This window comes from Vespula vulgaris, chromosome 19 (assembly GCF_905475345.1).
Source record: "Vespula vulgaris chromosome 19, iyVesVulg1.1, whole genome shotgun sequence".
Classification (NCBI taxonomy): Eukaryota; Metazoa; Arthropoda; class Insecta; order Hymenoptera; family Vespidae; genus Vespula; species Vespula vulgaris.
The window spans coordinates 3039750-3054326 of record NC_066604.1 but is presented as its reverse complement, the minus strand read 5'-3'; the positions used below and the strand labels follow the sequence as shown (position 1 = coordinate 3054326).

The 14577-nt window shown below is 30.1% G+C and overlaps 1 protein-coding gene across 1 annotated transcript in view; it reads left to right on the top strand.

The window, feature by feature from the left end:
• LOC127070796 (metabotropic glutamate receptor 7-like) overlaps nucleotides 1–14577 on the top strand; it is a 37259-nt gene that overhangs the window by 12373 nt on the left and 10309 nt on the right. Inside the window, 5 exon segments of the mRNA XM_051009233.1 lie at nucleotides 1668–1853; nucleotides 3263–3496; nucleotides 9565–9696; nucleotides 12762–12941; nucleotides 13959–14128. Coding sequence (XP_050865190.1) covers nucleotides 1668–1853; nucleotides 3263–3496; nucleotides 9565–9696; nucleotides 12762–12941; nucleotides 13959–14128 — 902 coding nt within the window.

The following is a 14577-nucleotide window of genomic DNA, read 5'->3' as shown; positions in this document are numbered from 1 at the left end:
ATATGGATCTGTTTGAAAAAATATCAAACATCCTCAAAAAAATATCATATCTTGATAATTATATTAGTACAAAAGACAATTTCAACTTAATTAAGGTTATTGTTCTCTTTGGATAGAATTTTTTTCCTTTATATTTTTCTGGTATCTCCGAAGATAGTAAAGGTATTTGAGGTGTTAAGGTTATCGCTGAGTCACTCTATAATAGGGAGCTTTTTAAGCGAACGTCATTTCCGGTTTGCCGAGCTTGCAGAAAAGCTTTTCTGAAAATTCGTAATTCACGTCTATGTAAATTTCGACTTTATTCGGTAGATCGATCGATCGATCAAAAAACGATCGATCGGTCGATTCATTCGTCCATCGCGAGAGAAACTTTGCACATGAAACGTTACGTTAATCGAGGGACTTGGCTTAAGGGACTCGATTAAAGGCACTGAAGCGACAAAGAGCAACCTAGTTATTCGCTCCTTTAATATCTCTTCCCGGTGAGTAATTAAAAGCACGGGATAGAGAAAGTTTCGGAAAGTTTTTTATGCGAGCCAGCGGAAAAGCTCTTCATCGATATTTCCGTTGTTGTCGTCTTGTATACATGGATTTTGCAGGCTTAAAAAAAAATTCAGGGTGTTTAATTAAATTCCCATTTTTAACTTTTCCAAATGTCCATTTTTATTGTAAAAATGGTGAAATTTCTTGTTAAAATTATTTCTTTTTTCGTTTTTTTTTTTCCTTTTTTTTCTTTAATATTAGAAATTAAATTTCTAGAGGAAATTATTCTATCAAAAAAAAGAAAAGAGTAATATTGGGTAAACTAATAAGTAGATATGTATAAACTATATATACAATAATAAACTATAATGTTTCTGAATTTTTAATTGAAATTATTTGCATTCTTATTCTCGAAGAATTTACTTTTCTTTTTCTCTTTCTCAATGAATGAACTTTTGAACATCAACTTTTTTGATATGTTTAATAATGATTGAACAAAAGTATAATAATATCAAAGTCATACCGTTCACATATACATAATATAATCGATGATATAAAAGTAGTAGACGAAATGGCTGACTGAGTTGATAGTAACGTATCTACTTCTTCGTTCGTGGCATGGTTATATCGAATTCCGATATTTTTTTTATTGAAACGAGAGCTTTAGCCGAACATCGTTCACAGTATTTAATCATTAGACTTTATTCTTCCTTTGATATATTACCTACGCATACATGCATGCATATATAGGGTAAAAGAATCAAAAGTTCCTAAGTGATTTTAAAAATCAATTACTCTTTTTTCGAGACTTTCTAGGCTAATTTTCTTTTTCAAGTTGTGAAACTACAAATCTAACTACAAGCTTAATATTCCTCGAAAAGGAATAATTGGTTTTTAATATCACTTGGGAACTTTGATTCATCTAAGAATTTTTGATTCACCTTGTATATATCTCGATAAAGCGAGTTCTGGATTTTGATAAAAGCTCGAAACACGTTGAACATTTGTCCATGTCGTAACATTCCAATTCACACACACACAGACGACGATCATATTAAAATATCTGCTAGTTTTGTTATAGCATGTCAGACATGTTTCCGTGTAACTTTATTCTCTTTACTATTGTGACATATATGTAGATTAAAAATAAAAATAAAAAGTAATCTTGTTAATCTCATTTTCAGTGGAGTCAATCAAAGATGCTTAAAATGAGCCTGATGCAAAGGAATCTACTATCATGCTTGATGAGCCTCTATTTCCTTTTTGTGAGCGAGGCTTATCAGAGGAAGGATGGCAACAAGGATGGTTCGAAATTGATAAGGATTAATGGCGATATTATTCTTGGCGGAATTTTTCCTATGCACGAACAGGTATAATAGATAAAAATTTATTTCATTGACATTTATGCATGCATGTACGTACATGATAAAGTAAATGTTTCTTTCTTAAATATCTCCGGTATTTTAAAAGATACGGTAGTAATGTTTTATTTCATTGAATTTTTTAAGCTATATTTTGATGTTAATGGAAGTATATGATTTTAATTAAAAAAAATGAAAATGAAATTTTCATTTAAAATTTGTTACTAATCGAGCTCGAAAAAATGTATTATTTCAATGAACATGTATTTGCCATTTAAGATACAATAATTTTTTTCTTTAACATTCTTATCGTACCTTCAAAAAACAATGAAAATACTTTAAATATTACCGTTGACTGACTCCACCCTAAATAATTGAAATATCGTTTGTCTTTGAAATCGCTTTCGACGAGTATCTCTACGAAGTTCAATCAACGATTTCGATAGAATCGATACGTTGAAGAGCGCAATCGTATTTGCTGCTAGCTCACGCTTGTGTTAATTTACAATACGCCGTTATCAATAACCTATAGGAATGTTCCAAAGAGAGAGAGAAAGAGAGAAAGTTTGCTATGCAGTTGGTATCATGATATAGAGATCGTATATCAGGAGAAAGAGAAAGACAATCGGAATGGTTTCTAACATCGATCGTTGTTCATTTTAACAAATCATTCTATTTATCTAGGTTGTGTTTTACTTTTTCAACTAAGAGAGGATTCCGCTCTGGTTTAAAAAACTTTTGTTAGTTCTTCTTAACTCTTGACCATCTCGTATCCTTTTTCTCGAACTTTCTCTTCGAGTTTATTCCCTTTGAAGTATGTGCTTGCCACGTTAGTTTTTCTCTTTCTCAAACAAACGTTTTTTCCTTCTCGTTGGACGCAGTTTGAATTTTCTTTTTTGACGAATCACATCTATTACATTAATTTTCTTATTTACTTCTTAATAGTATTAACTCTTTTTTATTTTTTCTTTTTTTTTCTTCTTTTTTTTTAGAAAGTTTTTAGGAAATATTTAACCTGCGAATGTGTGAGGCGCAAATTTGTGAAAATTAAATAAACACGATACGGAGAGATAGATTTGTTTCATGGTTTTATTATTTTTCTATGTTGTTATAACTTTGAAGAAAGAGTTGCTTTAATTGTAGACCATCAAATATTAATGTTACCATTAATATATTATTTAATTAGTATACAAATCTTTTTAATACTAATTACATTAAATATTTTTGAAATCTTTTTTGCGTATTATTAATGTTCTCAATTATTTTCATTTGTACTAATTTAATATTATAAATCAAATAAAAACAATGTTATAGCAACTCTTTCCTATATTGTAGTTCTTGTGTGTACGAGGGTATTATAACTTTTTTCTATAAAAATATAATTTTTACAGCTACTAAAACATTTATATTTGTTTCAGGTATGGGTAAGATCACGTGGTGCTGGTACAATCGGTGAATCACCTTGCGGTGCAGTAAAGGAAGAAAAAGGTGTGCAACGATTAGAAGCAATGTTATATGCATTAGATGAGATCAATGGTGATCTTGAGCTTCTACCAAACACAACATTGGGTGCATTAATATTAGATTCATGTAGCAGCGAGACGTATGCTCTTGATCAGAGTATGGAGTTTATGAGATCTTATATGAACCAGGTATATTGATTTTTTTATTTTCTAATCCTTTTTAACTAAAGACTTTTTTATTTATTTTGGAAAGGATGGATTAAAAAAAGAAAAAAAGAAATTAAAGAAAAAGTATGATGTACAGAATAGGTCTAAAAGTTTCTAGGTGATTTTAAATATCAATTATTCTTTGTCGACATTTTTTAGGCTAATATATTTTTTTTTATATTGTAAAAAAATTAATTACAAGCTTAAAAAATCTCGATAAAAAATAATTGATTTTTAAAATCATCTACTTTTGACCACACCCTGTATAATTCATAGTATAACAGTAGTTTTGAGAGTCGCTTTGGAGTGAAACTTTAGGAAGGATAATAGAAAAGGATCTAATACGCTTTGTTAGAATTATATCGAGCCATCGAGTTTGTTTCTCTCTTTCTCTCCCTCCCCTCCCTCTCTCTTTTTCATAGTAGTAATAGTAGTTTATACAAACGAAGTAGAACGAACACAGCTGATCAGGATCAAGCACGATAAAAGTTTAGTAGACTAACCGTCGATCTCGATTGGATAAGCTTCTGGTATTTCGGTGAAATTTTCTCTTCGGAAGCCCCCAAAGGACTTTATGTATTCAACCATCCACCACAATACCTACCAACCAACCAACCAACCAATTCTCAATTTCACGGGACACGAAGCAGAAGGCGTTACTCATCCTGATTGGTCGAACACCTCGAATGATCGAATTTCGCATACCACGAATCGATGTCTGTTTTCTTACTTCCACAACACACACACACATATATATCATGAAAGAAAATTATTTTGCAATTGGTATATGATAAGGAAAATATGGTTGTTTATATAGGTTTATTTTATTTTTTTATTTTTTATCCTAATAATATTACAATATATATAGAATACAGTATAATATCAGTATAATAGCAATGATATTTTAGAGCAAGTATCTGCAAAATTTTTTAAGTGTAAGATAATGCAATAAGAAAAAGTAGCAGTTTATTGTTTCGTAAAGTTTGCATTACATCAGCATGAAGTTAAGGTAGTCTTAGGATAAGCTTGGTAATAAAGGAGAGTAAGCACAGTGCATGTTTGTAATGCTTGCGTTTAATTAGCTTCCTTGATGATACTATCTAGTTCTATCCCTTTCTCTCTCTCTCTCTCTCTCTCTCTCTTTGTGTGCTTCGAATGGATGCCAGCAATGGCTGTTTCTATCTATGCGTTATGCATTCGAAACTTAAGGAAACTTGCTATGACATTTGTCCTCGAGTGAATTCATTCGAACAAATGCTTCCGACGAGAGAACTTCTAAGATATTTGTTTTTTAATTTTAGAATTTCCCTCCCTCTTTCTCTCTCTCTCGCTCTCTCTCTTGTTCTCTTTCGCGTAAATCATCTCGATATTTCTATTCTGTTTACTTTGTCATTTTCGATGATCACAGGAGAATCGATATTATCGATAATTCGTCGAATCGAAGCGAACCGCAGGCATATTCTCGCACGAAATTGAAAATTTAATGATCACCCATCATCGGCCGGTCGGTTCCTCCCACATTGCATCCACCCTTGATTCCAATGCCCTCCCCCCTCCCTTAGACTCTATTATTACAGTGTGTATTTTTAATACAAGTACTATCGCAAACGTGCTATCGTTAATTTGTCGAGACTCGTCATCGTACATTCTAACCGGCTCATCTGCTAACTAAATGGTAAATGCACGCAACGTTCATAGCAATTTCATATGCTATATCGAATATTTGCTTTATGCGTGTATGAATTCTCAGTGACCAGGTAACTCGAATTCGTCCGTTTTGATTTAAATGGTCTCCATGGAATATGTCATATACAGCTCGCGTTTGAGAATTCCTACTAGTTCCCTTGCATTTCGAGATATTAACTTGAGTATAGTATATATGATAATTAAGAGGAATTATAGTTATTACTATTTAGTTCTCTTCTTATTTAATAGTAGCAATATATTAATATATTATCAAAATATATTAATCGTAAATTTTATATTTTATATCTTTCATATATATATTCTTGTAACTTTTATATTAACTTTTATTCTTCTTTTTTCTTTTCTTTTTATTTTCCTTTTAAAATAGCTGAATCGTCGAAGTTTTCTTTTATACTACGAATTTTTTTCTTTTCTTTCTCTTTTTTTTTTTCTCTTTACGTTGGGCAAAACTTTGTAATTCTATCTTTCTCTATCAGATTATTCCTTTTTTCTTTATTTTTTTTTTTTATTTTCCATTAAAGAACTATAGTATAACATATCAGATTTATGCAAACTGGTTGAATATTTTTTGCAGAGCACGTTATAAATTTCTTTCGCATATTCTGTCGTTTTTCATCCTCTCCTATCTTCTTCATCGTGTTTCCTGTTTCAAGGAAAACGATCGTGTTGCGTGTTATCTCGTGAAGATTTACGAGGATTTAACGATCTCGTCTAAATCCGCAAAAATTTCATTTTGACATTATGAAATTTTGTAGTTTAACTTTTTTTTTCTTTTCGTCGTTCAGATTAATGTTTTTGCACTTGAAAATTGAATATCTTATTTAATTTGTTCTAGATATTATTACGATAGATCGTTTGACTACTTTCGATTGTTAGAAAAAAAGAATTTGTGAATTATGGGATTCTTATTTTTGCCTGATTAAAAATAATTATCTTTTCATTAATATTGAATATTTTTTTAATTTACTTATTTATATTTCAAGGGTATTTAATTTTTTTTTATTACCACAGAATTAGAATGTATTCTAAGTTTATTTTAAATTAAGTATCACTTTTCTACAAAATTGTAGTGCATTCGAAATGGTCGATTGTTTTCTTTTCTTCGTGTTTGTACGTGTTAGAAATGACTAAAACGAAAGAATTACGTCATTGTCAACATTGGTAACATGTCTGTCTCACTACTTTCGTTCAAATCGATGCAAACGTATCGATAAAAGCATGTTTGTCTCTACAAACGTACGTAGTAGATAATAGATGGACGTGCACTTGTTTACTCGCTTGTGAAAAGTATTCAAAGTTATCGACCACCACGAAACTTCCATCGACTTTTTTTTACGATGATGAAGAGTAATCACGTATTAGTGTATATATATGTGTGTATGCATATGTACAATGTACATACACATTAATTATTTGAAATGAACAATTTGTTCGTTTCAATTATTACCATTATCATTGGTTTTAGAGACGAAATAAAATTTCATTAAATTGTTAGTATTATTCGTCGACGATAAAACTCGCCTAAATTTCAAATAGAATTTTCATCTGGAATTTTCTCTCTACTATCTCTCTCTCTCTCTCTCTTTTTTTCATCTTATGTATTATTCATCAGACAAAAAGGAAAGAGAAAGTCTTATTTCCATTGGATTGCCTCTAATTAGACATTAGGCGGATGATGAATTAGAGTTGGCTTTTCGATCTGCTTGAAATTTCGATTTCAGAGTCTTTCATTGAAGCGTTTGGTTAATCGATTTAATTACGTTTTTTTAAGATCGAAATAATTGTTTCCTAATGCTTTTCTTTTTTCCTTGTGTTTTATTTTTTCTATTTTCTCTCCGCGACTTCAATTTTCGAGATCTATATAGTATTGTACGTATATATATATATCTTTGGTCTTATGAGAAATATTGAGGTCGGAGACTGTTATTACAGTTCGGATATACGAGCAAAGAATTTCGAAAGTTTCCTGAACTATCGTTGGCATAAAAATTCTTATATGTTTTGTTCGACGTGATTTATCGAATTATTCTTTTTTATTGGAAATGAATATTTGTAAAACAGTCGAGTGACGTGATTTAACATTAAAAAAAAAACAATAAATATCAAGCGTTAGAAAATATTGGACATAATTAGGTCACTCGAAACGAAAGAGTTTCGAAACTGTAATTATGAAAATTTCATCTTGTTTGATTTATTGATCCTAGGAAAAGAAACGAATAAAGATACTCGAGTTCTAAGGATAATTACAGCAAAACATACTGCGAAGTGTACTTCTCGTAAGAAAGACGGAAGCAAAACGCATTTTCCTTTCCACTTTTGCTCGTGTCAGAAGCAATTTCCTAGTGAAGCGCTTTGCTTCCTTCGCAAAAGTGCATGGCTATACCCCTTGAGCGTCATCAGGGTCGAGTGTTGTAAGCTTTCAGCAACGACGACGAGACAACGACAATGACGACGACAACGACGACAAGCCCTCTTGGTTTTTTATCAGAGTCAAGAATTTCGTTAACCTCTTTCCTATTCTTTATTTTATTATTTTATATTTAATGAATAGTCATTTTCTTTTAAAAATTATTATTATATATAAAGAAGAAGATTTTTAAAAGATAATATTATATTTATTATATCCTTTCGAGATATTAATGTATAGATATTATGAAATCTATAATATTTCTAGAATCTTATATGTTTTTTTAATAATTAAAAATCATTCTTTAATTTTTAAGTGGGATATATTTCTATATACTTTATATTGTAATAAATCTTATGTACGTAAACTTGATACTATTATATTTTTTATACGATTTTTTTTCTTCATACATATGTAATACGCAAGAATGAGTTATATACTTACGATGTTTCGCCTGAATGATCGACAAGATCGATCGAAGGGAAACGGAGCGAAAAGACTGTGACTTTTCGATCGGAAAGGGCTTCGAAGTTTTAATCTAAGTTACGTAAGTGTCTTCCAGAGAAAATAAATCCTACACGTTGGATAAAAATGATCGATTATGGTCGTTTTCTCGAAAGACTTCATTTTCTATTCTTAGTCTTCTTTATGATCTTGTTTATCATAATAAGTAAATAAACAAAAATATATATATATAAAATACACGAATTTTCAGAAAGTTGAAAAATAATATTTCTATTATTAATTCAAGAGAAAATAATTTTATTTACAAATTGAGATATAATATAATATTAATAAAAACACAAAATAATACTTTTATATAAAAATTAACATACTACTTTTTTTTTTATAAAATGAATACGATATAATAAGACGTTCGTATAAAATTCCTGAGGTTTGAGAAAAAATGTAAAGAAAATTGAAGGATCATCGAATTCGCTTCGATATAATTGAAAGATCATAAATACAGTGGGAAAGGACCTCTCGTGATTGTAGGATTTCAAGCAATCACTGAAGTGTCTGTGATACGTGACAGGATGTGGTTGCATCGAGTAACATAAATAGAAAGTACACTCCATCGAAACTCATCGACAATGCAAACAGATCCAAGTGAATATTAATAAGGACACTTTTCATGATTGTACTATGTCTATATACTATATTTTCCAAATGATTTATACAAAAATTGGCCAAGAAAAAGATCGAAAAGATTTCTAGAAAGTTTATCTTAATATATCTTAAAATATCGTGATTATCGACATTCCATCGATCTTTTCTATATTTTTTCTTGCCTATCTAATTAAACTTTCTTTCAAGGTCAAAGATATGAAAGATTCTTTGATTCTTTTTAATAAAATAGTTTGAAATTTGAGGTAGTCTTGATCAGTATAAAACAGTGATTTTGAAAAGCTTGCAATAAGGTGAAGTATCAAGTAGATTTACATATTTGAATTTTCAATTTTCCAGTGGTTAATTCGAGGGTAGTGTAGAATTATCGTTCCATGGAAAGCACAGAAATTTCTCTCTCTCTCTTCCTCCTCCTCCTCCTCTTTATCTTTCTTTCTATACAGCATATATATATATATATATATATACACATACAGTTGGTATTAGTTTTCTCGTTGGCTCGAGGCTAGCTAGGTAGCTAGCTAGCTCGCTGTTATTCGCTTTTAAATATTTCAAGTAACTGGTAACAACTTTGAAATGTACTTTCAAATGTTCTTTAATTTAATTAGCAATATTCTGAGCTCGTTAGCTTTGGGAAAACAGTTGGAGTTAAACTTTCCATTTGTATATACTTGTAAGTTATATAAACTAATATGATATAATTTTAAGGAAATATTAATTTGTTTTTATCTTTCTCTCTTTTTATTTTTAATAATTGAGAATTTTTATTGGAGTCTTCTTACTCTTCTTGTTTCTTTTTTTGTTACAGGACATTTCGGAATACAAGTGCGAAGATAATAAACCACCTATATATATGCCCCATAAACCAGTAACCGGAGTAATAGGAGCTTCCTTCAGTGTAGTTTCCATCATGGTTGCTAATATTCTAAGACTTTTTAAGGTAATTTAAAAAATAATCAAAGGAATATTGTGTACTCTTACGGTTATTCTCGTTATATCATGATATGATCATGCTTTGGACCGATCAAAGTCCATTTCTTCTGGAAACGACGCTGATATAACAAAATTAACTCTTACTTACATTGACTCGACATTATTTCTTTTTTTAAAATTATTCTCTATTTTAAGAGAGTTTATATTTTAAGATATTTCGAACGAGACATCGTTTCTTTTTCTCTAATAACTTTTATATTTTATTTTATATAGTATGACTAGATTTCATTAAAAGAATTTAATCTTTTGTTATTATTAGATTTATAAAAATTTTTATTATTATTAGATATATAAAAATTAGACATATAAAACTTACTCATATAGATTTTCATTCAGAATTTTGTTTAAATACACAATCAAAAGAAATTGTTGAACAATTTTGATTTATCGATATTACAGAGATCACTGTTATAAAGATATTAAAATCTATTAGTTCGTTTTTGATAATTATTTTTTAACAGACAAAAAATTTATATTTCTCTTTGCGTTAAATTGATTTGTTATTTGATCGTAACGTGGAATAACTCGCGGTATCTTATTTTTCGCTGAACTCATCTCTCGCTCTCTATTTCTTTCTTGCGTACGATTACGTGGCTACTCACGCTGGCCGATATAAGTTTCTAGGAACGAATAGTACAGTGCTTCTCGAGGAAGTTCTCTCATCTCTCGAGGAACTTCCTCAAGAGATGGCCGGCATAGAGGATCTTGAGAACTAGCGCGCAAAAGCACTCGGCATCGTATTTTCCTCTTACCATAAGAGCTTTCTCTCTCTCTTCCTCTCTCTCTCTCTCTTTCTTTATCTATCTATCTATCTATCTATTTATCTATCTATCTATTTATCTATCTATCTATCTATCTATCTATCTATCTATCTATCTATCTATCTATCTATCTATATATATATCTATCTGTCTATCTATCTATTCCTCCCCTATCTCTATTTCTCTCTTTTTTACTCAGTCATGTGTGCATACATAGAGAGTGAGAGAGACATATGGATATAGAACGTACGTATTATTGTTCACCGCACGTTCACCGAGTCAAAATCAAAGGGAAATGCCAAAACGAAAACGAAGAAAGAAAGCTTCCGCATGGAAACATTTCTTTTATCGTTTTATTTTCAAAATTGGATGCGAAATAGTGTTTTACGTTTTCTCAAGACAAGATAGAGATGGTGATAAAAATAAAATTTTATTTTATTATCTTTTACGATTATAAGAGGATTCGAATAGAATAGAGCTAATTGCATCAGACGGAGTCGAGAAACATTTAATTCTAATTAGTTATCATTAATCAAATTAGTAATCAATTTGAAAGCGATTAATATGAAATATGTTTGATGAAAGTTTTAATGAATTTTTTGTTCTTATTAGAATAAATAATGACCAATGTTAAAGGTAGTGAATTGTGGAAAAATAAAAACTTTGATCGATAAAGAACGTTATATAATAGAAACGAAGTAAAAAGGACATCGTTTGAGAAATTCATGCAACAGGAATCATGCAGGTCAGCGAACAATCTTTCTTATCAAAGTAGAAACTATGAGTTTCTTGAAAGGATCTATCAGTGAAGTCACTTTAAAAGGATTTATTTGGAAGTTGGCGAGAGAATCAAAAAAGTTAAATGATTATTCATTTTGCTTTGCAATTTATTCGTTTTTACTTTGCATCGAACAATTTACTTATTTATACAGGATTGACCAAAAGTTCCTAAGCGATTTTAAAAATCAATTACTCTTTTTCGAAACTATTTAGACTCATTTTTTTTAGATTGCAAAAAAGTTTCTAGGCTTGTAGTTTAACGATCTCGAAAACCAAATCAGTCTAGGAAATCTAGAAAAAGACTAATTGATTTTTAAAATTGCCTAGAAACTTTTTGTCCAACCCGTTTTGCAAAATAGTAAATTTTTTGTTTGTTTCTTTCAACATTTACAGATTTATTCTTTTCTTTTCCGATAAAAAAACAATTACATGATAAGATGGAGAAAGGTATTCGGTTTATGAATTTCATTTGATAGCTTCAATGTCACTAATGCGAAAGAAATTACATTATTAAAGTGATGCAGCTTCGAGCTCATGTTTATTTTATGATTTCTTGTCCGAGAAAGAATTTAACCATTTTACGTTTGGTAACTGGACGTGTACACAGAGAGAATGAGAAAGGGAAAGATATATATATATATATTTTATATATACTATAGGTATGTATAAAAGTAATAAGGAAAGAAAAGAAATAAGGAACAGAATCGATTCTATTTCTTGTCTACTTTTATTTCCAAAAATCAATATTGAAAAGAAATGAAATTCAAACTCACTTGGAAAGTTATAAATTGTAATCAAACATTTTCATTTCTTATATATTTACAGAAAAAAATACATCAATAAAAATTAAAAAGTAAATCAATTTTTTTTTATCGAATTTAGTGTATACTATGAAAATGATTTAGAATTTTTCACTTTTCTTGAATTGCATTGTCGCATTTCCTAAAAGAAAACATTCATTTCCTCTTTTTTCTCTTTGGGATCAATAAATATTTCAAATTCTCAATTGGCTAGGCTGAATGAAGTTTGGCCAGTAGGGTGTGTAATCGATCGGAATATTTTCGAGGTATTAGCATAGAAAGTGCTACTCCATTCGATCGAATACATTTTCCTTCGACGTTGTTAATTGGTTCGCTCGATGACGAATCACGTGAATTGTCCTTGATTTCGTATTTAGTAAAGCTATCACAGTCAAACAGTCTGTGTTGTTCCTCGAGACCGGTCTGTTCTTGGAGAAGTAGATACACGCACACAGACACACACCATATTTACAAAACATTAACAAAAGATTGTAGACGTCCTTGATCTCTTAGTTATTTCTTTCGAATCATTCCAAAATTATTACTTAAAGATAGTTACACACATTTGTTCGTCAGTTCGTCGTGATAAACGTTAGAGTAAAATATAATATATAGAAGTAAGAACTTTTAGTCTCTATCAATGTGTAAGCATTGCTCATGGCATATTGCAGATACCCCAAGTGAGCTATGCGTCAACCAGTACTGAATTATCGGACAAAAGTCGTTTCGAGTATTTCAGTAGAGTCGTACCACCAGACAGTTTTCAAGCGCAGGCCATGGTCGAAGTGATACATCGTTTAGGATGGAAATATGTTTCTACGGTGGCCGTCGAAGGTGATTATGGTGAAAAGGTCAGTCAGTTTTTCTTCCTATACACTTGAAGTATATATAGAAACGATAAATTGTTTTATTTAAAAGTGTATGTATAATATAAGATTCATTGAGCAGAAATTTTTAATTAGATCTTTTATAAAATATTGTTTCATACTTATATAAAGCATGGACGATTTTGCTCGATTTAGTTATATATATATATATATATATATATATATATATATATATATATATTATATACAGAGATAAATTGATGATCTCATCCTGTATATAACAAAAACGTTTAACTAAATGTATCGACTAAAAGGACTCGCCAAGGGCGAGCAAAAAGTGCTTGTTTCCTGAACGATAGGACAAAACAAGGGGAAAGGTCATACGGAGGTCCTGTAAATAACGAGCATTAATAGAATATCGAGATACATCGAATTAGTTAACGAAGTTGAATTTCTTCAATGGTTACTTGTGATTTGTTTGACTTTTTGGACATAAAAAACATCTGATCAAATATTAGAATGTATACATATATATTTGCGGGCTTATGTGTGTTTAGAGAGAGAAAGACGAAAGTGGGTCAGCAATATTCTCTAATCGATATTTTTATTACCATTAGTATCATTATTTTAATGTTAACGCCATAGCATTTTTGAATCGTAAATTTTTCTTTTATTCTTTCTTTTATTTTGTATTATCTTCATATATCAACAAGATACACGTTGAAAATCGCTTAACGATAAAAGCAATATCCGTTTTCTTTTCTTCTCCGACATTTCAAATGATGCTTGCTTTTGTCGTAAAGTAAAAACAACGCAAATGGAATTTCTTCGAATGCATTTCTTCATATTCTCCTTTATGGTAGATTGAATAAGAGCCTGAGAACATGCGATGTTGATAGAAACGACGAAAGCTCGTGTTTGGATATTGTTTGAGTAAGATTCAATAAGAAATAAAATAAAATATTTGATTAGAATTTTTTTTTAAAGGGAATGAGGGAAAAAGAAAAAAGAGAAAATAATACAACGGGTATCTTTGTTTAGGGCATCGCCAGTTTTATATCGTTATCCTTGGAATACAACATTTGCGTTGCTGTAAGCGAGAAGATATTACGAAATTCGAAGACCGTAGACTTTGATAGGATCATAGAGAGACTAAGCACGAAACATAATGCTCGAGGAGTCGTATTGTTCGTTGATGAAGATAATATAAGGTAAGAAATTATTATTAATTATTTTTAAAGTATTATCAAATATTGATTTCCTGCTTTTCAAGGAGTTATAATAATCTAGTTAGAAAAATATTGAATAAAAAATATAATGGCATATTAGTTTTATTTTTGAAGGACTTTTCTCTGAACATATTTTTAAAAAATGAGTAGACAGAATATTTTCATAGACTTGATCAAAACATTGAACGTATAGAAACAGCTAATATTTCTAAGCGAAAAAAATTGTTGTTTATTATATTACGAGAAAAACATTAATAGCATAAAAAAAAGATAGGTTGGTGTAAATTAAAAGTCGATAAACTCTAGATGATATAGATCGATCTCAAGAATTTTCTCTCTTTCTCTTTCTCTATCTACCTATCTATCTTTCTCTTCTACATTGTTTTCTCTAGTAATTAATTTCTGCCATGACCGATCAAGTATACCTCCGT